The sequence below is a fragment of the Pan troglodytes genome, chromosome 19 (assembly GCF_028858775.2).
Source record: "Pan troglodytes isolate AG18354 chromosome 19, NHGRI_mPanTro3-v2.0_pri, whole genome shotgun sequence".
In the NCBI taxonomy this organism is placed as follows: Eukaryota; Metazoa; Chordata; class Mammalia; order Primates; family Hominidae; genus Pan; species Pan troglodytes.
In genome coordinates this window covers 15,052,134-15,079,062 of record NC_072417.2, presented here as the reverse complement: position 1 = coordinate 15,079,062, position 26,929 = coordinate 15,052,134, and the positions used below count along the sequence as shown (strand labels likewise).

The 26,929-nt window shown below is 60.5% G+C and overlaps 2 protein-coding genes across 8 annotated transcripts in view; one reads left to right on the top strand and one right to left on the bottom strand.

Annotated features, from left to right (window-relative positions):
• Positions 1–334: 334 nt before the first annotated feature.
• MYBBP1A (MYB binding protein 1a) lies at positions 335–17,326 on the top strand. 3 transcript variants are annotated; one of them, XM_063799504.1, is made up of 27 exons: positions 335–1,157; positions 1,328–1,423; positions 2,006–2,089; positions 2,191–2,265; positions 2,367–2,474; positions 3,660–3,835; positions 3,994–4,161; positions 4,289–4,406; positions 5,895–6,190; positions 6,797–6,907; positions 7,591–7,716; positions 7,930–8,097; positions 8,183–8,282; positions 10,333–10,429; positions 10,538–10,689; positions 10,954–11,040; positions 11,124–11,273; positions 11,378–11,548; positions 11,719–11,876; positions 13,139–13,391; positions 13,563–13,688; positions 13,772–13,840; positions 14,406–14,513; positions 14,734–14,835; positions 15,810–15,946; positions 16,243–16,804; positions 17,255–17,326. In XM_063799504.1, exons 1-26 carry the CDS (start codon positions 960–962, stop codon positions 16,796–16,798), a joined length of 3,990 nt encoding a protein of 1,329 aa, XP_063655574.1. In that variant the 5' UTR covers positions 335–959; the 3' UTR covers positions 16,799–16,804; positions 17,255–17,326. The 3 variants fall into 3 exon arrangements, with proteins under 3 accessions (XP_063655574.1, XP_024205955.2, XP_016786743.2); XM_024350187.2 differs by having other exon boundaries at positions 16,243–17,326; XM_016931254.3 differs by having other exon boundaries at positions 10,333–10,453; positions 16,243–17,326.
• Positions 17,195–26,929, bottom strand: part of SPNS2 (SPNS lysolipid transporter 2, sphingosine-1-phosphate) — a 39,627-nt gene continuing 29,892 nt past the window's right edge. For 2 of the 5 annotated variants that reach the window (XR_002940154.3, XR_008540470.1), the window contains 10 exons: positions 25,454–25,605; positions 25,119–25,185; positions 23,526–23,668; positions 23,096–23,248; positions 22,807–22,996; positions 22,387–22,452; positions 20,047–20,145; positions 19,795–19,958; positions 19,260–19,420; positions 17,195–18,753 (listed from right to left, as the gene is read on the bottom strand). Coding sequence is in view for 2 of the 5 variants with exons in the window: in XM_016931265.3 (XP_016786754.1) it covers positions 19,264–19,306; positions 19,795–19,958; positions 20,047–20,145; positions 22,387–22,452; positions 22,807–22,996; positions 23,096–23,248; positions 23,526–23,668; positions 25,119–25,185; positions 25,454–25,605 (1,077 nt within the window). In the remaining 3 variants the exon portion in view is untranslated. The remainder of the gene's footprint in view (positions 18,754–19,259; positions 19,421–19,794; positions 19,959–20,046; positions 20,146–22,386; positions 22,453–22,806; positions 22,997–23,095; positions 23,249–23,525; positions 23,669–25,118; positions 25,186–25,453; positions 25,606–26,929) is intronic. The other 3 variants (XM_016931265.3, XR_002940156.2, XM_054671071.1) reach the window with 3 other exon arrangements.

Genomic DNA, 26,929 nt, shown 5'->3' with positions numbered 1-26,929 from the left:
AGTCCATCCCCCACACAGCAGCCAGCATCATCTTGTTAAAATGTAAATCGGATCCAGGCTTGCCCCTGCATTAAACTCACCAGTGACTTCCCATCACCCTCAGAATGAAATCCCAGCCCCGGGCCCCATGCAGCCTTGCTTCTCGCCAGCCTCAGCCCCTCCAGCCCTGGGTCTTTGTAGTTGCAAGGCTTGGGATTTCGTCCCCTTAGATCCTTGCAGGAGTACGGGGGAGGTGGGCCCTTGTTGTCACTCAGCTCTCATCCCAAATGCCACTTCCTCACAGAGGCCTTCCCTGACCAACCCCTCAAATCATTATTGTAGACCCTATTGAATAGTAATTAGCTGTGTTTTTAACGGGTGATGTATTCACGTTCCAGCATTTAAATGCCTCCTTCTGACCCTTGCATTCCTAATTCTCTTCATAATTATGATCTTTTTAAATGCATTTGGCTCCGTGTTCCTCCACGAGAGCAGAGGCTTTGTTCCAACCGCCTAGCACGGCACGCCAGCAGGAGCCCAGTAATTGTTGAATGGCTCAATGTTCGAAGCGCAGGGGCCGCTCTGGGACGAGGCGGATCGAAGTGCTACACCTCGGTTTGTTTCCGAGATGGGCCCTTAGAAATGCCCCCCTGGGGCTCCAAAGGGGCAGATGCCACAGCCGCCAGGGCGGAGCGGGTGTGAGCAGAAGGCTGGGAAACACCGCGCGCCGCTAGGCGAGGGACTTCCGCTCAGAGCTGCGGCGGAAATGCCGCTCTTTCTTTGGGCCGGTCTCTCTCGGTTCCCCCGCCCCTCCTGGTTCTTCCGCCTCTTTCTTTGGGCCGGTCTCTCTCGGTTCCCCCGCCCCTCCTGGTTCTTCCGCCTCCGAGCCGACACAAACCGGTGCGCATGCGCCGTGCCCTGACCTGGAAGCGGCTGGGGCCAGAGCACACGTGTTTCGTGTTTCGGTGAGTGTGGCGGAGATGGAGAGCCGGGATCCCGCCGAGCCGATGTCGCCTGGAGAAGCGACGCAGAGTGGCGCCCGGCCTGCCGACCGCTATGGCCTGTTGAAGCACAGTCGCGAGTTCTTGGACTTCTTCTGGGACATTGCGAAGCCCGAGCAGGAGACGCGACTTGCGGCCACGGAGAAGCTGCTGGAGTATCTGCGCGGCAGGCCGAAGGTGGAGTGGCTGGGTCTGGGGCAGAGGCTGCGCATATCCCGGCAAGGAAGCGGCGGCGGGCCCGGGGATTTGAGACTGGGGGCACGTGGTCGCGAACCTGGATGCCAAGGTGCGCGGGGGCGTGCACCTTGTTGTCACCATTGAACACGAGGGTGTGCTTGGTTCCGCAGGGGTCCGAGATGAAATATGCCCTGAAGCGTCTAATCACGGGACTCGGGGTCGGGCGAGAAACAGCCCGGCCCTGCTACAGTTTGGCACTGGCACAGGTGAGGTGGTGCTCCTGGCAGGGTCCCAGCCATCCAGGTCAAAATGGTGGGGTATGAGGAGGGCCGGTGTGGTGTCTCAGCTGTGGCGGAGGGGCAGCCCGAGAGAGAGGTCGGGAGTGGCAGAGCTGACTGGAGGCCAACCTGAGGGAGGCCTCTTCATGAAAGTGGAGAAGGTGTGAGCAAGGCCTGGCCAGGTTTTCTATTTGGTGCTTGGGTTGCCCGGCCTCTTAGGTACACTTTCTGGGAGCAGTGAGCGCTGGGTGGGCTCCCTTAGGCCTGCAGAGGCATTCAGCTGATTGGAGTAGACCACTCTCTGAGGAGCCTTGACAAGGGGCACAGCAATAAAGACCCAGGCCTGCAGGATCAGCCTGAGGGGAGCTCAGACCACGTGCGGAGAGAAGACCCAGTGGCTGAGCATTTCAGACTAGTAATCTAGGGGCCATAGAAGGTACATAGAAGGTGGGACTAGGGACCTGAGGCTTCTTGGGAGAAGTTGAAGGGGGAAGGGAGGTTAAGGTTTGTGAAGACGTAGCTGGGCCACTCTCCTGAACCCTCTTCCTCCTGCCACACAACTCCTGGCAGCTGTTACAGTCTTTTGAAGACCTCCCCTTGTGCAGCATCCTGCAGCAGATACAAGAAAAATATGACCTCCATCAGGTGAAGAAGGTGAGAGTGGGGCCAGGGAGGTCAGCAGCCCCAGGGGTGGGAGGCTTGGGGAATGGGGAGTCCCAGGGCCCCTCATGCCTGTGCCTGGAATCCTTTTCTAGGCAATGCTGAGACCTGCTCTCTTTGCAAACCTGTTTGGAGTGCTCGCCCTCTTTCAGTCAGGTCGGCTGGTGAAGGTAAGAGCTTTGGAGGGACTGGGGGAATGTAGGCTGGCTTGGGATGGGTGGGGGACAGTCGTGTGCCCTGCTCATACCCTCTGTCCCTCTGTGGGGACCAGGACCAGGAGGCACTGATGAAGTCGGTGAAGCTGCTGCAGGCCCTGGCCCAGTACCAAAACCACTTGCAGGAGCAGCCCCGGAAGGCCCTGGTGGACATCCTCTCCGAGGTAGGAGCTCCCCAGCTGTGCGGGCTCAGGCAACACTTTGTTACAGAGACATCAAGGGGGCTCGGATGAGAATCTGGAACAGCACTGTTCCATAGAAATACAAAGATGTATAATGTGAAGCGTTTCAGCGACTTTGTTGAAAAGGTAAAAAGAAACAGGTGTCATTTAGTAACATTTAGTGACATTTGACTTTATCTGGTATATCTAAAATATTATTTCAATGTGCATTGGTATAAAAAAGTGTTGAGATATCTTACACTCTTTTTGTCAGGTGTCTCCAAAATCCAGTGTGTATGTTACACTTAGGCACATCCCTGTTCAGATTAGCCACCTTTCAGGCGCTCAGCAGCCCTGTGTGGCTGTGGCTACCGTATTGGGCAGTGCAGCTCTAGAACTGTGCCTGGCACGTGGCAAGTTATACAAAACGTTTGCCATTGTTATCCTGGTCAAGGCTGGCCCCTTGTGGGCCTCCACTGCCCGACTTGGGAAGGTAGCACCCTAGGCCCTTTTGCCACCGAAGAGAAAGGCAGGGGTAGCAGGTCCCCAGGCCAGGGCTTACTGTGCAGTCTTGACGTCAGAGCCAGAAGGACCTGAATTCGAATCCCAGCTCTCCACCTAGGGCTCCTTGTGTATGAAATGAGCTAGTACTCTGAAATACCAAAAAAAGGAATAATTAAAAGGGTAGCTTTGACCGGGCATGGTGGCTCACGCCTGTAATCCCAGAACTTTGGGAGGCCGAGGTGGGCAGATCACTTGAGGTCAGGAGTTCAAGACCAGCCTGGCCAACATGGTGAAACCCCATCTCTACTAAAAATACAAAAATTAACTGGGTGTGATGGCGCACACCTTTAATCCCAGCTGAGGCAGGAGAATTGCTTGAACCTGGGAGGCGGAGGTTGCAGTGAGCCAAGATCACACCACTGTACTCAGCCTGGGTGGCAAAGTGAGACTCTGTTTTAAAAAAAAAAAAAAAGGGGGTGGGGGGCAGGTACCTCCAGGGGCCAGTTAGCGTCAGTGGGATGCTTGTCAAAAACCTCGCTGCCTGGGAATTTGAGTTTTGTTAGCAAATGGCCTCTGATGACTCTGATACCTCACCAGGTGGCCCCGTGTCAGGAGCAGGTAGAACAGGATCCACCAGGCTCACCCCGCAGAGGAAGCCACGATTTCTTCTCCCTCCATCCTTAGGTCTCGAAGGCCACATTGCAGGAGATCCTGCCAGAGGTCCTCAAAGCCGACTTGAATATAATACTCAGCTCCCCTGAACAGCTAGAGCTCTTCCTCCTGGCCCAGCAGAAGGTGCCCTCCAAGCTCAAGAAGCTGGTGGGATCCGTGAACCTATTCTCGGATGAGAATGTCCCCAGGTGTGATGGAGGTGGGCGGATTTGCCCTCCCTGGGGCCAAGGGACTGCATCTGGCCAGGCCCAGATTTGTCGTTTGGCCTGGGGGTGTCCCGGCTGCTCTTGTCACCCTGGCCCTTGCCTGTGAGGCAAGTGTTCTCTGAGTCCCTTGCCCTCCGCAGGCTGGTGAATGTGCTGAAGATGGCCGCCTCCTCTGTGAAGAAGGACCGCAAGCTGCCCGCCATTGCTCTGGACCTGCTCCGCCTGGCGCTCAAGGAAGACAAGTTCCCACGGTTCTGGAAGGAGGTGGTGGAACAAGGGCTGCTGAAGATGCAGTTCTGGCCAGCCAGGTGCGGGCGACGCGTGTCCTCTCTCGGCCCCCTTCCCTGTCCGTGAAGTGGGCTAGGCCACTAGTCCTGAGATCCCCATCAGGGGCACCAAGGGCTCTGACCAGGCTCTGTCCTGCACCCCCTTTAGCTACCTGTGTTTCCGCCTGCTGGGCGTGGCCCTGCCCCTGCTCACCAAGGAGCAGCTGCACCTGGTGATGCAGGGAGACGTGATCCGCCATTACGGGGAGCATGTGTGCACTGCTAAGGTGGGTAATGCCCGTGCAGCTCGACACTGCCAGAAAGGCTAGACGTGGAGCTCTCCCTGCCAAAAAGGGGAGCAGGGCACCTCGGGGGCTTGGCTAGAGCTATGGGTGTCCCCTCCGTCTGGGTAGTGAGCTGCCTGAACCCCTTTCCCTCGGACAAATTTTTTTTTTTTGAGATGGAGTTTTGCTCTTGTCGCCCAGGCTGGAGCGCAGTGGTGAGATCTTGGCTCACTGCAACCTCCGCCTCCCAGGTTCAAGCGATTCTCCTGCCTCAGCCTCCTGAGTAGCTGGGATTACAGGTGCCCACTACCACGCCCAGCTAATTTTTGTATTTTTGGTAGAGACGGGATTTTGCCATGTTGGCCAGGCTGGTCTCGAACTCCTGACCTTAGGTGATCCACCCGCCTTGGCCTCCCAGAGTGCTGGGATTACAGACGTGAGCCACTGTACCTGGCTTCCCTCTGACAGTTTTGATAAAGTCAGGCCCTTCTGCCAGCAGGCCCCCTTGTGGGCATGGATAGCCAGCGGGCTGTTCAGACCTCCCTCCGCCCCCACCCATGTGGCAGTGATGAGAACAGTCGTCATGACCATGTTTGGGCACCAGTGAGCCTGGTGCCCAGTAAGTGCTGCTGGGTTGACTGTTCTCACCAGCTCATTTTATCTTTGCAGTGAGTTTCAGAGAGCTGTCATTCTAGGTGAGGGGGAGACTTGAAGTATCAGGCAGTGGTTAAGAGCTTGGGTTGGATGGTGGTGCACACCTGTAGTCCCAGTTACTCGGGAGGCTGAGGTGGGAGGATCCCTTGAACCCAGAATTTTGAGGCTGCAGTGAGCCATGATCATGGCACTGCACGCCAGGGGCACAAGTCTAAAAAATTGAAAGGAAAACAGCTTGGGCTGTGAAGCTGGACATTATCCCACTGGGAGCCTCTGACCCTGAGAAGTTACCTCTAGGTGTTTTTGTGTCTCACTGTATTCACCTGTGCAATGGCAATATTGGCCAACTGCAAAGGGTTGCTAAAAATGCTAAGCTGCCGCCCAAAAAGGCGGAGCGCAGGTGTTGGCACTGAGTAAGCGCGTGAGAGGTGGTTGTTTTTGGTCCCGAAGATGACACGGCTAGGAATTGGCAGCGTGGGCTTTGAACCCAGGTCAGTCTCGCCTCTTAACTACCACTCTGCCCTGCGTTGAGCCAGGAAAACAGGCCATCCCCATCCAGTAAGGCGGAAAGAGGGGCCTTCTGGGGCCGGAGGTGCTGAAGCTGGGGCAGTCAGACCCACAGAGGCCTTGACGCCAGACAAAAGCACTGGGGTGACGGGACTGTTGCAAGTTCAGGCACAGCCTAGCTGTGTACAACAGGAGATTTCCGGGGCTCGGTTTAACCTGTAGTGGGCACAAGCCTGGTGGGCTGTTGCCCGCCTGCCCCCTTGGCTGTTGGGTTGTTAACCGCCTGCTCCCCTGGGCTGGTGGGCTCAGCGCCATGCCTAACTCTTGCAGCTCCCAAAGCAGTTCAAGTTTGCCCCAGAGATGGACGATTACGTGGGCACCTTCCTAGAGGGGTGCCAGGATGACCCTGAGCGGCAGCTGGCCGTGCTAGTGGCCTTCTCATCTGTCACCAACCAAGGCCTCCCTGTCACGCCTACTTTCTGGCGGGTCGTGCGGTTCCTGAGCCCTCCGGCCCTGCGGGGCTATGTGGCCTGGCTGCGGGCCATGTTTCTCCAGCCAGACCTGGACTCCTTGGTTGACTTCAGCACCAACAACCAGAAGAAAGCCCAGGATTCATCGCTCCACATGTGAGTGGACCTTGGGGGAGGACACCTAATTTAGGAGTTAACTTCCTAGGCCTGCAGAGCCCCGCGACCCAAGCCCGCCCTCCACAGCGTCCTGGCTCTAAACCATGAGAGGAGCGAGGGGGAAGAGCCTTAGCTCTCATATGAGGCCTCAGTTTACTTGTGTGTCCCCACACTGGCGATTGGGATGGGGAGATCTTGGAGTCTTGTCTCTGAGATCAGGCAAAGGAATGTCCTGTTTTTGCCGGTTCTTTTTTTTTTTTTTTTTTGACAGAGTCTCACTCTGTGGCCTAAGCTGGAGTGCAGTGGCATGTGATCTCAGCTCATTGCAACTTCTGCCTCCCGGGTTCAAGCAATCAAGTGATTCTCTGCCTCAGCCTCTCCAGTAGCTGGGACTACAGGCACCCGCCACCACACCCAGCTAATTTTTGTATTTTTAGTGGAGATGGGGTTTCACCGTGTTGGTCAGGCTGGTCTCGAACTCCTGACCTCGAGTGATTGGCCAGCCTTGGCCTCCCAAAGTGCTGGGATTACAGGTGTGAGCCACTGGGCCCAGCCTGTTTCTGCCAGTTCTAAGTGGCTCACATGACCTCGCCTCCTGCCCGCTAGGCCTGAGCGAGCTGTGTTCCGGCTGAGGAAATGGATCATCTTTCGATTGGTGAGCATTGTGGACAGCCTGCACCTGGAGATGGAGGAGGCCTTGACTGAGCAGGTGGCCAGGTGCGAGCTGTGCTGGATTCCCAGCTTCCCATGGGCGTGTGGCCAAGGAATGGGGCCCCTTAACTCGTTCTAGTTTGCATCCCCTGGAGCCAGAAGCCTTTGGGTTGAGTCATCAGTGGGGGGCAGGCACAAGGGGACTTGGGAATTCCTCAGGAACCCGTGAAGGGAAGGGGCCCAGGAGGCACCCCAGCTGCAGGGGCCTAAAAGGTTCAGGTGTGCTCTTGCGCGCCCTGCAGGCAGCTTTTGCACGTGGGAGGTGTCAGGGAAGCCTTCTGCCCCACACCTGCCTCGTCTGTGCCAGTGCAGAGCTGGGTGCTCACGTCACCCTCAACATGCACGGTTGCAAGAGGGGGCTGTCCCATGTTCGCAGGAGCAGTGACCTGACTTGGCCATGACCACACAGCCTCCCATCTGTTGGTTCCTTGAGAGGGGCACTGACTCTCTCTAGCTCGGGTTAAACCGCATTCAGCTGGGGATCCAGACCAGAGAAACGGCCCCTTCCCATCCTAGCCCAGCCCAGCCCCCTCCAGCCTTGCCCGTCAGGCCCCCAAGGACTGTACCCAGGGCAGAAGGGCGGCTCCTCCTCCTCCTGGCCTTGTACCCTCGGTGGTACCATCCAAGGAGGGGAGCCTGTAAAAACCAATGGCAGTGAATGGCTATGGCCACTCTCCCACCCTCCCCAGGTTTTGTTTGTTCCACTCGTTCTTTGTCACAAAGAAGCCCACATCCCAGATCCCTGAGACAAAGCATCCGTTCTCCTTCCCTTTGGAAAACCAGGCCCGAGAGGCTGTCAGCAGTGCCTTCTTCAGGTGAGTCTTGGACAGCCCAGGAGAGGTCCGAAGGTGGGAAGGCCTTGAGGGCGCCTGCTCCCTCCAGGTCCCCTAAGCTGGGAACAATGGCAGAGGCCCCTGGAGTTCTAGTAGGTCCTGGAGAGGCGGGAGACCGAGCCCTGGGGAGGGCGGAGGGAGGCGGCTACATTGACTCATCCGGTCTGCTGACCCCAAGCCCCATCCCTTGCCCAGTCTGTTGCAGACCCTCAGCACGCAGTTCAAGCAGGCACCGGGCCAGACCCAGGGTGGGCAGCCCTGGACCTACCACCTGGTGCAGTTCGCAGACCTCCTGTTGAATCACAGCCACAACGTGACCACCGTGACACCCTTCACTGCGCAGCAGCGCCAGGCCTGGGACCGGTGAGCACGTGGGATTTCCAGGGGGTGGGCAGGACGCTGCAGTCTGACTGGTGCAGGGGCCTGGGAATCGCCTGTCTCCCCGCAGGATGCTGCAGACTCTGAAGGAGCTGGAGGCCCACTCCGCAGAGGCCAGGGCTGCTGCCTTCCAGCACCTTCTGCTCCTCGTGGGCATCCACCTCCTCAAGGTACTGGGGCCTGGGAGGGAGGGGCCATGAGCCTGGGGTTCTATGGCACAATGGGCCCCATACCGAGAGGCTTTTGAGGGCTGTGCTACCGAGAGGCTTGAGGGCTGTGCGGGTTTCCAGGAAAGGTTCTGGGGGAGTTAAGTTGGGAGGTTTTTGAAGCCAACCTTGTCACAGGTGGAAACATCCCTCCGGCCACTTAGCGGCACCAGCTGGTGTCCTAGGCTTTCCATGCAGGATCTCGTAATCCCCACAGCTTTGAGGCAGACACCCCCTCTCCATGTTTGACATGGAGAAACTAAGACTCAGAGGCAAAGGAGCTTGCACTGTACCCCCAGCTGTGGGAACACCTTCTGGCAACGGGCTCTCCCGCTTGGTTCTTCCCATCAAGAAGCCCTGACCACATTTGAGGCTCAGTACCCTGATTTCTTTTGAGTTTTCTTCTCATGACATAAGATGCTCCTATTGGGGCTGCTTCAGGTCTTCTGTAGCCTGAGTAGGTGGGTCTCTCGCTTGCTCCTGTCTGGCCACTTGACTGTGGTTGCCTTACTTGCCAGCTTTGGTTATTCTGAGCCCAGCATGTGGATGAGCTGTTTGGGGAAAGGTTGGCCACGATGCCCCTTCCAATTCTTGGCGTCAGGCCTTTGATAGCAGCAGAGTCCCGGTGATTCCAGGACACATGTGGAGCCTGCCCCCAGCCTTGGGATCTCCGAACTTGACTTGGACAGAGGAGGCTGCAGTTTGCTGTGTCAGAGCCTTAGATAAAAGGTGCAGCCCTGGCCAGGCGCGGGGCTCGCACCTGTAATCCCATTACTTCGGAAGACCAAGGCAGGTGATCACGAGGTCAGGAGTTCAAGACCAGCCTGGCCAACAGAGTGAAACCCCTTCTCTACTAAAATACAAAAATTAGCCAGGTGTGGTGGCAGGTGCCTGTAATCCCAGCTACTCAGGAGGGTGAGGCAGGAGAATTGCTTAAAACTGGGAGGCGGAGGTTGCGGTGAGTTGAGATGACACCACTGTACTCCAGCCTGGGCAACAGAACAAGATTCTGTCTTAGGAAAAAAAAAAAAAAAAAAAAGATGCAGCCCAGAGAAGGACGGGGACCTGCTTGGGCACACAGCCTGGGAGCCGGAGAGCAATGACAAGGGCTTTGGGCTGCTTTGTCCCACCCTGGCCTAAACGTTCAAGCTGCCGACTGCATTATGAGGGGAAAGTCTGCTTTTTAGGTACCAAAGATCACACAGTTTTCAAGAGCTCCTGCACACGCATATGCGCACACCACGCCACCTCACTCGAGTCTGGGGTTATCCCCAGTCAGATGAGTTCAATGTAATTAATTTAGTTAAAACTAATGACTTTCAATTCTGTCTCTCATGCCAAGCCAAGCATGGAGGGAATAATCTAGAATTATGAATTGGGGGCTGGGGCTTGCTGGCTTCTCTGGGACCCTGACCATCCTTGTCAGGCTCTGCCTTTCTTGAGTGTCCAAGGGGGAGTTGGACTCCTTGTCCCCTGCAGGCTTTTGGATCCTGTAACTGCGTATTAGGTGTGAAAAAGCCCTCAGCTAGCCGGGCGCGGGGGCTCACGCCTGCAATCCCAGCACTTTGGGAGGCCAAGGGGGGCGAGGGGGTGGATCACGAGGTCAGGAGTTCAAGACCAGCCTGGCCAACATGGTGAAACCCCGTCTCTACTCAAAATACAAAAATTAGCTGGGCATGGTGGTACACGCCTGTAATCCCAGCTACTTGGGAGGCTGAGGCAAGAGAATGGCTTGAACCTGGGAGGCAGAAGTTGTGGTGAGCCGAGATCAGACCACTGTACTCCAGCCTGGGCAATAGAGTGAGACTCCATCTCAAATAAAAGCCCTCAGCTTTTGGGGTGTCCAGCTGGGGTCTTCTGTTCTGGATTGTGGGGGTGACTGGCCAGGGTGGGCCAGTGGCTGGGGTGTTGGAGGCTTCTTGATGCCACTGCTGCCATTTGGCCAGCTCCTTGCCTGGTTTAGAAGGGCTGGGGACAGGGCCTGGCCCCAGTGTGTGTCCTACCCTGCCCGCAGTCCCCTGCAGAGAGCTGTGACCTGCTGGGTGACATCCAGACCTGCATCAGGAAAAGTCTGGGAGAGAAGCCCCGCCGGAGCCGCACCAAGACCATCGGTGGGTCCTTGCTCCTGGGACAGGGTGTGTCCTTGGTCACGAGAGGGACTAGAGTGGTGGGGTGGGGCCAGCGGTCCCCTATCCGGGCTCAACCCCTCCCTCTTGCAGACCCCCAGGAGCCCCCGTGGGTAGAGGTGCTGGTGGAGATCTTGCTGGCCCTGTTGGCCCAGCCCAGCCACCTCATGCGCCAGGTGGCCCGGAGCGTGTTTGGCCACATCTGCTCCCACCTGACCCCGCGTGCCCTGCAGCTAATTCTGGATGTGAGTTGGGACCTTTGGGAGTGGAATGTGGGCTGGGGCTCACTGAGCAGCGAGCTGCACCAGGGGTGCTGCTTCAGCCTCCAGCCTCCCTGCTGGGAGCCTGCGGCCGGTGGGAGGGGTCTCAATGAGGCCTTGGCCTGGCCTGGCCACCTCTCCTAGGCTCTGTTTTCTTCTGAGAAATGGAGGCCTTTGGTCAAGGCTGAGTGGGGCCTGGAGAGGAGGGCGGGGGCCGCAAATGGGTCAGTGGCTGGCACCCCTCCCCAGGTGCTGAACCCCGAGACCAGTGAGGATGAGAATGACCGTGTGGTGGTGACGGACGATTCTGATGAGCGGCGGCTGAAGGGTGCAGAGGTGTTGCCAGCACGGGCCGGGCGGGGGCGGTGGGGAGTGGGACGATCCGGGAGGTGTGTGACGCGCCTGCCTCTACCACACAGGACAAGAGTGAGGAAGGCGAGGACAACAGAAGCTCAGAGAGTGAAGAGGAGAGTGAAGGGGAGGAGAGCGAGGAGGAGGAGCGCGACGGGGACGTGGATCAGGGCTTCCGGGAACAGCTGATGACCGTGCTGCAGGCTGGGAAGGCGCTGGTGAGTGGGGGAGGTGGAGGGTGGGGCAGCCGGGGAGGGCTCGGGTGTCCCCGTGTTGTGTGCCTGCCCGAGGCCAGGCTGACCGCTGGGCCTCTGTCCCTCAGGGTGGAGAGGACAGTGAGAACGAGGAGGAGCTGGGGGATGAGGCCATGATGGCCCTGGACCAGAGCCTCGCCAGCCTCTTTGCCGAGCAGAAGCTGCGTATCCAGGCCCGGCGAGACGAGAAGAACAAGCTGCAGAAGGAGAAGGCTCTGCGGCGCGACTTCCAGATCCGGGTGAACCTGGGGGCGGGCCGCACCCACCACTGCCTCCCTGTGCACCCACCCCCGTCTCCCTGTGCACCCACCCCCGTCTCCCTGTGCACCCACCCCCGTCTCCCTGTGCACCCACCCCCGTCTCCCTGTGCACCCACCCCCGTGTTGCTGACCTGCCTTCCTGGCCGCAGGTGCTGGACCTGGTGGAGGTGCTAGTGACCAAGCAGCCCGAGAATGCCCTGGTCCTGGAGCTGCTGGAGCCGCTGCTGAGCATCATTCGGCGCAGCCTGCGCAGCAGCAGCTCCAAACAGGAGCAGGACCTTCTGCACAAGACGGCGCGCATCTTCACGTGAGCACGGGGGTGCAGGGCGGGCAGGTGTGGCCGGCAGCCCCCAGGCGCAGGAGAGCCAGAGCTCTAGGCTTGCTGTCTGCACAGGAAGGAGAGAGCCAAGCTTCCAGCCTGGGCCCCTAGCTCGCAGGCTCACTGCTCAGCCCTAGAGGCACGCGTCACTTAGTGATTCCCATAGTCCTTGCTTCATCCCCGTGTTCTCCCGACACAGTGCCAACAGTGCCCTGGAGCTGGGGTTCATTCCTGCCCTTGACAGTCTCAAGTGGGGCTGTGCTGGGGTGGAGGGGGACAGTGGGTGCACCTGTGGCAGGGGACACCCAACCCAGTCCTCGGAGGTGTAGTGTGCATGGGAGTTTGTCAGGCTGGGAGGCCTTGGGCAGGGCAGAAAGGGAGGAAGAGCATCCCGACGGGAGCCGGTCAGACACGCAGCTGGAAGGTCAGGCAAGCAGCGAGGCCACAGACCCCTGCACCCTCGCAGGCCCTGACCCTAGCGGTGCTGGGGGCCACAGAGGCATTATCAGCAAGAGCACTGGCGTGGGGAAGGGTCTGAGTCTGGTTTCCCTTTTCAGAAATGGCTGGCAGCGTGGAGAAGGGTTTGGGAGGGGCTGTGCTGGAGGCAGGGGGCCCAGGAGGGAGGCGGTGGCAGGCGTGGGAGAGACAGGCAGGCACCTGGTAGACCTGCCTTCAGAGCTCAGGTGCTGGGAAGTGAACGCCTGGGAGCTGGGGCACCGCGTGGATAGTCAGGAGGGGTGGGGAGTGTGACTGGCAGTGCATTCTTCACAAACCCAGGCCCGCCCGGGCCACGCCTTCTCAGATAGTTCTGCCATCGTGCGTGGACAGTGTCGTTTGTTGAGCATCCTGCCTCTTGCCCCCATTGTATCCCCGGCCCTGCAGGGCCACAGAGGGTTCTAAGCACATGAACCCTTGTCTCGCTTTACAAAAGGCCTGAAGGCCACTGCCCCATGAGAGACAAGTGTGGACAGGAGGGGTGCCCCAGGCAGGCAGTTGGCCCTTGGTGCAGCCTCCACTCAGGGAGCTGTTCTGTTCTCCCCTGGAGTGCCCCTGTCACCCCAGCACTCTGAGCCCACACAGCTTCCAGGCAGCCTGCAGGCGGCCCTGGGCCTTCCTCTGTGGCGTGGGTCGCCTCTGTCGTCTTCTAGGTCTGTTTCCCCACTTATAAAGTGGGACTTGGGTTGGCTCTGCTTGGCGGAGCAGGGTGGACCAAGAATGTTCTGACCAGCTCTCGTCCTCACCACCCACAGGCACCACCTGTGCCGTGCCCGGCGCTACTGCCACGACTTGGGTGAGCGCGCAGAGGCCCTGCACGCCCAGGTGGAGCGGTTGGTGCAGCAGGCTGGCCGCCAGCCCGACTCCCCCACCGCCCTCTACCACTTCAACGCCTCTCTCTACCTGCTCCGGGTCTTGAAGGGCAACACTGCCGAGGGCTGCGTGCATGAGACACAGGAGAAGCAGAAAGCCAGCACTGACCCCAGCCCCATGCCCACGGGCCCGCAGGTGAGCAGGGCCTGGCCCAGGAGCAGCCCCAGGCATTTCACAGCCAGGGAGTGGAGGCCGGGACTTCCCCAGGGCCCAACCCTCAGCCCTCTGATGAAGGTAGGCCAGGCTCTGCTCCCATCCCAGGGACCCCTCTCCTGGCCTCACCCAGCTCGCTCTCCCCTGGCCTAGGCTGCCAGCTGCTTGGACTTGAACCTGGTGACCCGGGTGTACTCGACAGCACTGAGCTCCTTCCTGACCAAGCGCAACAGCCCCCTCACAGTTCCCATGTTCCTCAGCCTCTTCTCCCGGCACCCGGTGAGTGTTGGGGCCTGCCCTGCTTCCTCATGGTCCCTGCTCAGCCCAGCCTGCACCTCACAGCCCTTGTCACTCCCCACCAGGTGCTCTGTCAGAGCCTGTTCCCCATCCTGGTCCAGCATATCACAGGCCCGGTGCGGCCCCGTCATCAGGTGAGAGACTTCCCAGCTCCCAGCACAGGGCCTGTGCTTAACCCTCTTCTGACTGGATACTGTGAGGCCCCAGAGCGCTGTCCTGGTGAGCACGGGCACAGCTGTCCCTGCCCCACTGGCTTGGCTGTGGTACACGGTCTCTGAAGGGGGTGGCCGTGCCCTGGCCCCTGCCACACAGTGAACACAGAGGAGCTGAGGGGGCAGGGCCAGCCTCACTCCCGCAGCCACTGCTGCCCATCTGGCCACACACAGGATGCCCCTGGTAGTGTCTGCTCTGGTGCCAGGGCTGTTGGGGGCAGGCTGGAGGAAGATGGCACTAAGCCAATAATGGGCAGGAATTGTCCCAACCTGAGGTCCCACCTCTATCCAGCTGGGAGGCCTTGGTGTCCCCACCTGCACACAAAGGCACAGGAGCAGGTAGTCACAGAGCCCAGCCTCAGAGCAGCAGGCAGCCTCACACGCTGCCCACAGCAGTGCCCAGCAGGCCCCTGAGCCCTCATGCATCCCTGAGCCGTGAGCACCCAACGTGCCAAGGCTCCTGCCACCCACCTTTGCCCACCCACAGGCCTGCCTGCTGCTCCAGAAGACCCTGTCCATGCGGGAGGTGAGGTCGTGCTTTGAGGACCCCGAGTGGAAGCAGCTGATGGGCCAGGTCCTAGCAAAGGTCACTGAGGTAACAGCCGGGGGGGGGCCCTTTCCCCACCCCCTCAGAATCAGTTCTCCGGGAGACCGATCTCTGGGAAAGAAGTGAGGATTGGAGCCTGAGTCCAGAGTGGGGAGAACTGGGGTTGTCCCAGGAGACGGTCCCTGCCTCTGGGCTTTACTTCCGGCTGGGAAACAGAAAGGCTTTGAGCAGCTCTCCGGAGTGCCTCAGCCTGGCCACCCTTCCCTAGAACTTGCGCGTGCTGGGGGAGGCGCAGACCAAGGCGCAGCATCAGCAGGCACTGTCCTCCCTGGAGCTGCTCAACGTTCTCTTCAGGACCTGCAAACATGAGGTGAGGCGGGGGCCCAGTCCGGGGTTGTGTTGGGGTTCCTCTTGGGGGCCTTGGGGCCTCCTGGCCAGCAGTGCCATGCCCGGGCTGGACTGTGGGAATGGGGGTCATGTGGGGAAACTTCTGAGTGCCTGGGCCAGGGCTCTGGGCTGCCATTTGGGCAGTTACCAAACCATGGATGGGTGAGTGACTTGGGAAGGGACTGTGCCACCCTGTCCTCCTCCTGCAGGGCAGGGTGAGAGGGGGTGGCACTGCCACATCCCGTGAGAAAGCCGAGAAGGGGCTGGCAGGGCTGGAGACTGTGGAAGGGTTGGAGAAGATTCAGGGTGAGCAGCCAGGTTTCCAGGCCTGGTGCAGGAGTGTGGGCAGCCATCAGGGCAGGGCTGGGAGGCAGCTGGAGGTGGCCATCTGGGTCCCCCGGTCTGGCCCAGAGGGCAGGGTTTGGGAATCTTCAGCATAGGTGCTAGTCAGCCCTTGTGGAGGGAGAGCTTGCCAAGGGTGTGCTGGCAGGCAGAGGCGGGGCCTGGGACGGGGCCTTACAAAACTGGCTGATAGTGAGGAAGCCAGGAGAGCAGGGCTCCTGGAAGCTAGCGGATTCCAACAATAACCCATTCAGGATGTGCAGGAAGGTGGCAGGGTTGGGTGGGGAAGCGCTTTGGCAGCACCGCGGTGATGGAGTGCTGGGGAGTGGCCCTCTTGGAGGTGGGTGGGCCTGGGCCACTGCTGGAGGGGAGGACACCGAGACTCTGAGACCAGGCCTTTGGCTATGGGAAGGAGGAGAACCAACACCTGGGGCGCGTGTTTCCTCCCTCGGTAAGAGACACGGATGACTTAACAGGCAGAAGAAGAGGCTGAGGCCCAGGAAGGGGCAGGGGTCACTGGTGAGGCAGCAACAGGGCAAAGGTGGAAAGACTGGGAGCCCGCGAGAGGCCCTGCCCTCTGTGGCCCCCACAGCTCTGCCTTCCCACCCTCTGCAGAAGCTGACCTTGGACCTGACGGTGCTCCTGGGTGTGCTGCAGGGGCAACAGCAGAGCCTACAGCAGGGGGCACACTCCACCGGCTCCAGCCGCCTGCACGACCTCTACTGGCAGGCCATGAAAACCCTGGGAGTCCAGTAGGTTCTGGGAGGGGGACGCACACCTTGGGCAGAGGCTGGGAACACCCTCACGCTGCTGCACACACACGCACTCAAGCGCATGCTCAGATGTGGGAGCTGTAGGACCCTCACGGGACCCTCATAGGACCCTCACGGGACCCTCACGGGACCCTCACAGGACCCAGGGGCCTCACGGGCCTCACAGAACCCAGGGGCCTCAGAGGACCCTCAGGATCCAGGTGGAGGTAGCAGTCGCGGTGGCGGTGGCTGCTGCCCTCGCTGGGCACCTTCTAACCTTGCTCACTTCCCTTCAGGCGCCCCAAGTTGGAGAAGAAGGATGCCAAGGAGGTCCCCAGCGCCACCCACAGCCCCATCAGCAAGAAGCGGAAGAAAAAGGGATTCTTGCCAGAGACGAAGAAGCGCAAGAAACGCAAGTCAGAGGATGGCACGCCAGCGGAGGATGGCACACCTGCAGCCACCGGCGGGAGCCAGCCCCCCAGCATGGGCAGGAAGAAGAGGAACAGGACAAAGGCTAAGGTCCCAGCCCAGGCAAACGGGACGCCAACCACCAAGAGTCCAGCCCCTGGCGCCCCCACCCTGAGCCCCAGCACCCCTGCCAAATACCCAAAACTGCAGAAGAAAAACCAGAAGCCGTCCCAGGTGAATGGAGCTCCCGGGTCTCCCACGGAACCTGCAGGCCAAAAGCAGCATGAGAAGGCTCTTCCCAAAAAGGGGGTCTTGGGCAAATCACCACTGTCCGCGCTGGCACGGAAAAAGGCAAGGCTGTCTTTGGTCATCAGGAGTCCCAGCCTGCTTCAGAGTGGGGCCAAGAAGAAGAAAGTGCAGCTGAGGAAGGCAGGGAAGCCCTGAGCACAGGTACGGGCCGCCCTCAGCACAGGTACGGGCCGCCCTCAGCCCCTGCCTCCATCTGCCTGAGACGCCTAATTTTTTTTTTTTTTTTTTTAATCATGATTTTAATACGCAAGCTGTTTCTAAGGCGCCAGCTCTGCCACTGGGGAGGGTGGCTGTTGCCGCCTGCCCGGGCATCCTGCTCTGGCAAGCACAGCCTGAGCCATTCCTGCAGGGGTCCCAGGGTGCAGAGACCTCCCCGCCCCCGGTTCTGGGCTGGGACCCTGGCTCCAGGGCTCTGGTGTTCGCCTGGGTGGGCGCAGGTTGATGTGCTGGCTGCAGGCAGGTGTGACCATCTCTCGTGCCTGCCACCCCTTTGCCCCCAGGCTTTTTTGCTGTGAGGGAGCCACCAGGGGGTGATTTAAATAGGTTTATTTCTTCATTTACAAGAGGAATATATTTGGTTTCTCTCTTAAGACTCTGAGATTCACAATCAGCAGCTCTAAAAAATAAAGGAGCAGTTTGGCTTCCGGAAGGAAGAGGAGGCAACACTCGGACCTGGTTCTTGTACAACAAGAAAACATCGCTGGGGCCCCGCTGAGGCTGGAGTGGGGGTGGAGGCTGGTCTTTGGAGGATACCACCCCCACCCCATCCTCTTGTCAGGCCCTTGGGGTACCCCAGAGCTTGGTGGGTGAGTATTCCACTAGCTTACACACCACTGAAGCCACAGCCAGCCAGTAACTAAGGGGCAAGAAGAGCATTGTCCAAGCTGGCTCTTGGGGGTCTCCTATTGGCCACAAGCCCCGCCCCCCGCACCAGAACCACTTTGATTGCAGCAGAAGTGCAGGGAGTGGGTGACGCAGGGGCTAAGCTCCCCCAAAGCGGGTTGGGGCTGGTGTGAAGTTGGCAGCTGCATCCTGGTGTGTGCATGGATGGGAGGTGGGTGATCGAAGGCCTGGCCCCCGGGGTCACTTGGTGGAATGCCAGCAGTCAGTGTTTGGGTAGGGGCCGGCCTCTCCCGGGGCCTCAGCCTCAGCTCTGGGGCAGGAAGCTTTGTGGATAGCTGCTTCCTCCAGCAGCCAGAGCCCTGGCTACTGCCCCATGGATTCTGGGAATGGTCTCCTGGGCCCTGCCCCTGGAAAAGGCTCAGCTCAGCCTCGGGGAAGGAGTGGGTTCCTGGCTTGGGGGGTGGGTGGCAGGGAGAGAAGCCCTGCAGAGGTGGGCTGGTGTGCACCTCCCAGAGACCTTGAGCCTGGGGGCACAGGTGGTGTACAGCTGCAGCCAGGGCCTTCACCCCTGGTGATGCCAGCTTGTCAGAACAGTCCCCATCTGGGACCTCCAGGCTGGGAGCCAACCCGAGACAGTGTCCTCCAGGGAGTACCCAGAGACTTGGGTGCCCAGCTTCATTTGCCACGTTGAGTCCAATATCCCCAAGGTCCGAGGCCCAGCTGAGCAGTGGTCCCTGCACACCAGGCCCTCGCGTGAGTCTCAAAGCCGGGACTGCCGCCCTGAGGCCTGGGCCACCTGCTCTCTGTATGGTCCAGGGTCTGTTGAGTCTTCAAAGCTGCAGATCGTGCTTTGCCCAGAAAGTTGTGTGGGAAAGTCCAGCCCCCTGGCCCTTCGTTCCAGGGAGGGCAGGGACTTGCCCAAGATCACATAAGCTGGTGGCAGGCCAGGCTCTCCCCGGACACCCACTTGGGGCTGTCTTCTTCCTTGGCCCCAGGGGCCCTGCGGCCCAAACCTAGGGCTGGGAATCTGTCCAACCGTGTGGCTCCAACACACACATCCTTCCAGGGTAACTGAGGACACAGCCTCTTCTTGATGCCAGGGCCACTCAGCAGGCCTGGGCCAGAGAGGGTGGGTGCCTAGCCGTGGATCACACAGAAAGCTTTGGGGCAGCCCAGCCGGTCCCGGACGCTGTAGGACACCTCCCAGACGAGGTGGGAGTGTGGGTTCTTCATTGTCCCAATGGCACCTGGGGAAAGGGGTGTCAGGTCAGCAGTGGGGCTTAGTGGGGCCCGTGCCAAGGCTGCCCTCCCTCCTTCCCTTTTCTTGCTGTTTGGAGACGCAAGCCTTCCCCTGGACTTGCGGCTGTGAGACTGGGTCTCGTGCTGCTGGGAAGCTATAGCTCCCAGAGGGAAGGGCCAAGGAGTCAGGCCCTGGTACATCCAGGAGGATTTGGGAGAACAGAAGTCCGGACAGAGTGAGGAGTTCCTGGCTAGTCCTGGCCCTGATCTATGCGAGGCCCCACCCAGCCCTTGAAAAGAAGGAAAGGGGAGCTAATTTACTGGAAGGAGCAGCCTGCTGTCCCACCCATGGCTCCATCAGTAAATTCTGGCAACATCTTCAGAGACCAAGCCCAGAGTTGGTGGGATGTGCTGGGGTAGGAGGTGACTCTGGAGGAAAAGTGCTCCCTGTTGCCTAACCCTGGCCTTCCCCTTTCCGCAGGGAGCCCCCACGGGCCTCCCGGCCTGCACTCACCACCTCAGACTTTCACAGATGCGGGCGGCATCGTCAGCTGGTTCACCCTGGGGGAGAGACGGGCGGGGGTCAGGGTGGTGCATCAGCGGGGGCCGGGCCCGGGCACTGCTCTGGCACATCGCGTCGTGGGGGCCAGCTGACCGGAGGTGCTGGGCAGGGACCTCGTCAGCCCCAGGGGGAGATGGGAGAGCCCAGGGGTGGGGAGAGGAGAGAGAGAGAGGAGTAAAGAGGAAAGGAGAAAGAAGTCAGAAAGTAAGAGGAAGGGGAGGGGTCCCAGCTTTGAAAACCACTGAGTCCAGAGACAAACCCAAGTCTGAATCCACCAGACACCCCCGTGGCCTCCCACAGCTCCAGGCTGACCCTGGCACTGGGCCTCAGGGCTGGACCCCAGCAACCAGGTCACCCACTGGGTGCATGGGAGGTCTGTACCCTCCCCGCACCCCCCCCCCCCCCGCCCCAGGGCAGGGCTCACAGTGGCTATCACGGTCCCCACTTCCCGGCTGCGCAGCGGGGCCTCCCCTCCCCCCCCACTCACTGCTGCTCAGCCCTGGCGCGGTCGCTGACGAAGAAGAGCGCAGTGGCGAGGAAGAACATGCCGCCCAGGACCACAACGAAAGGGCAGAGCATGAGCGCGTAGCCCAGGCTCAGGAACTCCCAGAGCGGGGAGTCCTTGGTGCTCTGGCGGATCAGGTCTGAGATCTGCGAGGATTTGGGGGTGGAGGTCAGGGCAGAGCCCTCCTGAAGACCCCCAGCCTCCCCCGGCCAGCCCCACCCCGGGGCTACTCACAAAGCCAATGAGGTAGGGGCTCCCGGCGTCCCCCAGCAGGTGGGAGGTGAAGCTCTGCAAGGCCACGGCAGTGGCGCGCCGCGTGGGGATGACCACGTACTGTGGAACAGGCGGGCAGGTCAGCGGCCAGAGGAGAAAGGCTGACCCGCTTGGCCCCAGCCCCGGGCCGTGGCACTTCGGAAGCCCCCACACCCTCAGACTCACTCCTGCCCTGTGTCTTGATACCTCTCTCCCCTGGGCCCTGCCCTCCTCCCCACAGTCCCCTCTACTGCCCACCCCGCCAGCCTGGCTGCTTCTCTCCCGCCAGTCACCCCTCTCCTCCCTGAGCCCCTCCCACCCACACACAGCTGCAGTCACCCTCACCCCAGGGGCTTCCACACCTCCAACCCAGACCACTGCAACCTGCCCCATACTGAAAGCATCATTGGCCTCAAACCTGCTGTGCCCCCAGCACACCCCTCTGAAATGGGAATCTTCACCTCCCTCCCAGCTACATGCAGTCAAGGAAGGATACTTTGGGGGTTGCCCAGGCGCCAGTCACTAGAGGCCATTAGCCCAGAGCCCTCCGAGCCTCGGAGTACCCGAGCCATCAGGAATGGCCATGCTGCCGCCTCTCCAGCGCGGCTCCTGCTCCATTCCTGAGACCAGGGTGCCTTGGCTTCTGCCCTTGGACCTGGGTCACGGGGACACTGAGGTCTAGAGAGACATATGTTCCCGAGGGAACCCGAACCCCCGCCACAGCCATTTGTCCTCACCTCCCATCAAGCTAAAGACCCATCTTGGTTCCCCTCCCTGAGGACCAAGCAAGGCCTCGACTGGCCTGGGACAGGAGCTGGTGAGGCAGGCCCCTGCCTGGAAGAGCCTCTGCTCGCACCCGCGGGCACCCTCAGCACCAAATGCCAGGCACTGCTGGGCCCCAGACCCCCATCAGACCAAGCAGGCCCCAACCTACAGGAGGTTGGCTTCAAAGCTGGGCAGGCCAGAGTCAGACAGGAGGGGCTGGGGTGGGGGCGGGACAGGCACAGCCAGCTCTGTGGGTGCCCAGGCAGCCCCTGTGCCCCAAGCTCCAGCTGCCTCGCCTCTTTGGAGTGCCAGCCTTAGTGGGCATTGTGTGCAAGCAACCAGCACCCACGGGGCACCCCGTTGCGGGAGAGGTGGGGGGCGGGTGGAAAAGGGCCTGAATCTGATGAAACGAGTGGCCCTGTTTCCAGCAGGAATAAACTGTGACACTTAATAAACTGGGACACGATTTCCCTGGGACCCTGACCCTGCCGGCAGCTGTCAGGGGCTCCCCGGGGGTGGAGGCAGGGGAGGGGGTCCTGCCCAGCACCAAGAGCACTTAATCCGCACGGGCTCCTCCCTTTACTCTGGGCATGTGCAGTGACCCCGGCGCACCCCTGCCACCGCCTGGCTCTGTGCTGAGGCTCTGAACTGCGTCAGACCTCCCCCCCACCACGGCAGCCCATGGACTCGGGAGGACACAGCCACCCCAGGGGCAAGCGGATACCCCCGGAGGCTCGGGGTGGGGTAAGGCAGGCTTCCCGAAGTGCAGGAGCCAGCAGGGGCCGCAGTGCCTGGCAGACTCATCTCCCGGGCTGTCCCATGCTGGGGCACCCAAACCCGGGCACCCTGAGAATCCACCCCTGAGTCCTTCCTCTCTGCCCTGACACCTCCCAGACACTCCCCTGTCCCCTCCTGACCCTGGCCAGGCTGATCCCTGGGCACAGGACCAAGTGTCACACTCACCCCTGCCACCCCCAGAGGGCCACGAACTCCTAGCTCCACTCCTGGCTCCTCCCAGGGTGCTTCCATCCCCACCCAGGGACACAAGCCCCTGCTGGCTGCTCAGACAGCCCTTTGTCCCCGGCTGGCTGGGCTAGAGCCCATTGTTGGCCCTGTGAAGACAGCCTCTGTCTGCCCAGCCCCAGCCGCAGGCACTCAGGCAGGCACGCCTGGGAGCCAGGCTGAGTAGGGAGGGCAGAGCCTATGGATGCTCAGACCCAGCGGGGGGAGGAGGGCTGGCAGGCAGCACCACCTCAGTGCCAGCCTGGCACTGCCAGCCTCCCAGACACTAACCTGAGCCTTGAGACGCCCCCTCCTACTCAGTCTCCACATCGCGCTCTGTCTGCCTGCCCAACCCTGTTTTCCAGTCCTGGCCAGAGGCAGACCCCAAACTCTCTGATCCACTCCCTGCCTCTGGGTTCACGTTCCTGGCAGGCCTGCCTTCCTCCCAACCCCCTACCAGCTCTCCCGCCCCTTCACTCGCCCTCCCCAGGCACCCCTGTGAGGTCAAGAGGCCTGGGTCAGCAGCACAAGGTGACCTCGGCCTGCCTGGCTCACCATGAGGATGTCTGCAGTGATGGCCCAGTTAGAAAACAGCAGCGTCTCCCCGACGAAGATACAGATCTGCCGGGGAGAAGGCAAACCACCATCAGCAGTCCCTCCATCCGCAGCAGCCACAGCCTCTGTTCCCTACACACTGGCTGCTGGCAGGGAGCCCACAAAACCTCACACCCCTCCCGGGCCCATATCCATTCATGGGCTATCCAGAGACTTCAAGCCATGCCCACGGCCCTGAGGCACCCAGAGGCCCTGGACAGGCTGTGTGTGGCCAGGCTGGGGATGAGCAGGGGCAGCCAGAGAACAGGAGCCTCCCCGAGGGAAGGGAACATCCAGTAAGTCAGACCGAATGTCCTGTTCCAGACCCTCCCGCGGCCCAGGCCCAGCTCCCCCAGCACCCTTGCCCCCCGCTGCACTCACATAGGCTCCTACGATGCTGCTCTTGGCAGCCACGAAGATCAGGCAGATGAAGATGGCAGAGCCCAGCATGCCCACGGCACACACCAGTGGGTCGGCCCGCTGGGTCTTCAGGCGGCACCAGCGCGTGGCTCCTGCCCCCGTGACCACGCCCAGAAATCCCGTAAAGCAGGTGATGGCCCCAAAGATGAGGCTGTGGGGACAGAGGATGGTGGGGCACGAGTTGAGGCAGCTCAGGGCTCTCCTGTCCGAGGTCCCTCGCCAGCCCTGGGCCCACCCCGTGGGGCCCCACCTGTCCTTGGCCCCACAGGGCGGGCTGTTGCACGTCTCCGCTGTCTTCTGCACAACTTGGGCGCGGTGCAGGTAGAGCGGGATCCACATGCCCAGGGCCCCCGTGGCGAAGGAGACAGCCGACGTGGCCAGGGAGGAGAAGACGTAGCTGCGGCTGGGGAGAGGCCAGGCAGTGACACTGAGCTCAGGGACCTCCTTCACCCCCCTAGGCAGCCCCATGCACTGGGGGAACAGGAGGCCCCCAAATGCCTCGTCTTACAGGCTCCAGGGGTGAGGGTTCAGGCTGCAGGAATAATCGATTCTGGGGCCAAAATGTCCCTCCCAGCACTGAGACAGCAGAGGTGGGGTGTCTGGCTGAGGGTGCTGGTGGGCTGCCCTGCAGGGACAGGCCCTCTCATCTCAGCACCCCTCTCTCTTCCCGCGGTACTCACTTTCGAATCAGGGCCTTCATATCTCGGAGCCATGAGGTCCGGGCCTTGAGCTGGTCCCCGAGCTGGTCGGCATGACCCCTTTTAGTGGCTGGGACCAGAATGAGGATGAGTGTTCCTGTGATCATGCCCAGGACAGGGGACACCTGCCAGGGAGCAGGAAGTTAGAACACCAAGGCCCAGTGAGCCTCGTCCCTGCTGCAGAAGGAGGGACTCAGGCAAGCCCATGCCTTCTCTGGGCCATAGGTTTCTCCTCTGAGCAGGTATCTGCCCAGCCTTCCTAATTGGGCTGCTGAGAAAAGCTGGGGCTGAGGTCGGTCAAGAGACTGGAGGCTTGAGATGGCCTGTCCAGACCAGGGGCAGGACCAGAGGTGGGAAGGTGCAGGGAAGCCAGACAGACTGAAGGAAGAAGGAGGGGTGGGTGAGTGGAGCAGTGGGTGGATAGATAGAGAAGAGATGGCTAAAGAGGTTGATGGAGAGATGGACAGAGATAGATGGAGGGATGGACGGATAGATGGACAGACGGATGAACAGATGGATGGACAGATAGATGAGTGGATGGATGAACGGATAGACAGACGGACGGAAGGACAGACGGATGGTGGATGGATGGACAGACGGATGGAAAATAAGTAGATAGCCAGATGGGATGATGACTTTGAAGGAGGAGAAAATTCCTGGAGCAGGTTCCCCACGTAGGTTCCTCAGCCGCGGGGCCCTGGGAAGGTGCTGTTTGGGTATGAAGCGCTGGACTGACAGATCAAGTGGGCTGGCATTTGGTGGGGGCCCGATGCAGGCCCCACAGAGGCTCCCGAGCCCTTTTGGATCTTCCCCGTGTCCAGCCCATTTTCCAGAACAGAACCTCCAAGGCCCCAGGCTTCTCTCCGGGTGGGAGGGTAACATCCTGGCAGCCTGGATTCCATCTCACCAGCCACGCAGAACACTCTCCCCCATGCCCCCGGGACTGGGAGCCCCTGGGTTGGGGAGTTCCTCTGCCTGCCACCTCCCTCTCGCCTCCTCATCCCCCCACCCCACTAAGAAATTCCACGGAGGCCGCTTCCTTCCTGCTTTCAGGAAAAAACACTTTGTCTTAAGCTTCCGCTCCTCCGAGAGACGGGGGATCTCTGTTTCCTCCGATTGCACTGTCCTGGGGCCTTGGTAACTTGCCCCAAACCCAGCGAGGCCGGAAGTGGCTCCAGACTCTGGGGCCCCCACACAGAGGTCTTGTCCCAGCCTTACCCTAGCACAGCGCCAGGGCTGGAAGCAGGAAGCACCGCCATGGACCTGGAATTTCCTGACGTGGTGGGAGAATCCTTGGTTCTCTCAACCTGGGACTCCCGGGCGGGAGATTCCAACCCTCAGCCTGGGGGCCCTGAGGGCGGCGGGGCTGTGTCTGGCTCTGACACCTCAATCGGGACATCTGAGCGCTCTGATACCTCAATCTGGACTAATCTGGAAGGGCAGGGATTTCAGAGTCCAGGCAGCCGGGGGAGGAATGCTGGAGGCCTAGGTCCTAGCCTGGACTACATCTCTGGGCAACCCTGGGGCGAGGTCTGGACCGGAGAGTGTCCTCATGGGAAGGGACGTAGGGCTTACCCGCAATGCCCAGTGCCAGTCTCCGGCTGCCTGCTTCACGCTGGAGCCAGTAATGTAGCCCAGGCCACTGCAGAGAAGAGACACACGTCAGGCTGAGCAGAGACAGGGGCTGGGGACAGGGAGTGCCCGCTGGTCTGCAAGGCAGGCTGCCCACCCTCCCCACCCAGCCAGCTGGCCAGGGAGCAGGTCCAGGAGATTCTCAAAGGCTGACCGCCCACATGTTTAGCTCTCGAGGACGCCTGCCTGGGCTAGAACCCCAGGGAGTGGGAGAACTCAGAAGTCCAAGGGAACCTTGCCCAGATCCTCACCCAGACCCTGGCATCTCCGGCTCTCACCTGCCCAGTGGGATGGCGAAGTAGAAGACGGACAGCATGAGCGTACGCGTGTTCTTGGTGAAGAGGTCGCCAATGATAGTGGGGGCGATGGTGGAGTAGCTGGCCTCCCCGATGCCCACCAGCCCCCGGGACAGGACCAGCAGCCAGAAGTACTGTAAGGAGGGGTGGAGGATGCTGGGGGACCGACTACCCGCCATCTGCCTCTCATCCCTTGTTCCCACTTTGCTCCCTCCCCCTGCAGGGCCCAGGAGCCAGGGGAGAGAAGGGTGAGGGTGCTGGGGGGCTGCACCTCCGTAAAGACCACCTCCCCCAGCCACTCCGGGCCTCAGTTTGCCCCTCTGTATAGTGGGTCTGACGGGGCCTGGCCGGCCCAGTGCTGGTATGGGACGGGACTATCCCAGCTTGAGAGTGGTATGGCCCAGGTAGGCCCCCTCTGTCCTCATAGGCACTGGGGACACAAGCCTATGTCTCCACTACTCCACCAACTGGGAGACCCCTCCCTGGTTCTGACTCCACTTCGGGAGCCTCAAGCCACCACCCTCCACTCTGTGTGTCTCTCCCAAGCCGGGTGGCTAGGCCAACCCTGGCAGCACTGAGGGCCCAGTGTGAAGTGGGGAGTTGGCAGGGAAGCCCAGGGGACCCAGAGCCCCTCCCCCTGCACACACCAAAGGGCAAAGCCCAGCTGAGTGGGGAAGGGTGGGGCCCTGCCAGCTGCTGGTAGCATGACCCCTTTGATGTGGACCTGCTCCCTCCGTCCCCCAGCTGCCCGGGGCCTGAGAACCCAGCCTGGTCATCTTTCCCCAGCCCCACCCTGGCCACCCATCTGGCCAGCATCGCCCGCGTCCAGCCCTCCCCCGGGTCTCCCTGACTTCCCTCCATCTGCTCACCTCGCTCCTGGCTTGCTGTGCCTGCAGGTGCTGCCTGGGTTGGCCCATCTCTGACCCCTTCATGCTTGTCTCTCTCTCTCCATCTCCCCATTTGCCCTTAGCTCCTCGCCTCTATTTCTCTTCCTGGGAATCACCTGCCTACAGCCTTGGCCTGTTTTTCTGGTGGGTCATTTGTCTCTTTTGCATTGATTTCTTTTTTTTTCTTCTTTTTTCTTTTTTCAGATGGAGTCTTCCTCTGTCACTCAGGCTGGAGTGCAGTGGCGCGATCTCACTCACTGCAACCTCTGCCCCCCGGGTTCAAGCGATTCTCCTGCCTCAGCCTCCTGAGGAGGTGGGATTATAGGCACCCGACACCACACCCAGCTAATTTTTGAATTGTTGTAGAGACGGGGTTTTGCCATGTTGGCCAGGCTGCTCTTGATCTGCCTGCCTCAGCCTCCCAAAGTGCTGGGATTACAGGCGTGGGCCACCACATCCGGCCCCCTGTGTGCTTTTAAAGAACAAACATGAGGCTGGGCATGGGGGCTCGTGCCTATAATCCCAGCACTTTAGGAGGCTGAGGCAGGAGGATTGCTTGAGGCCAGGAGTT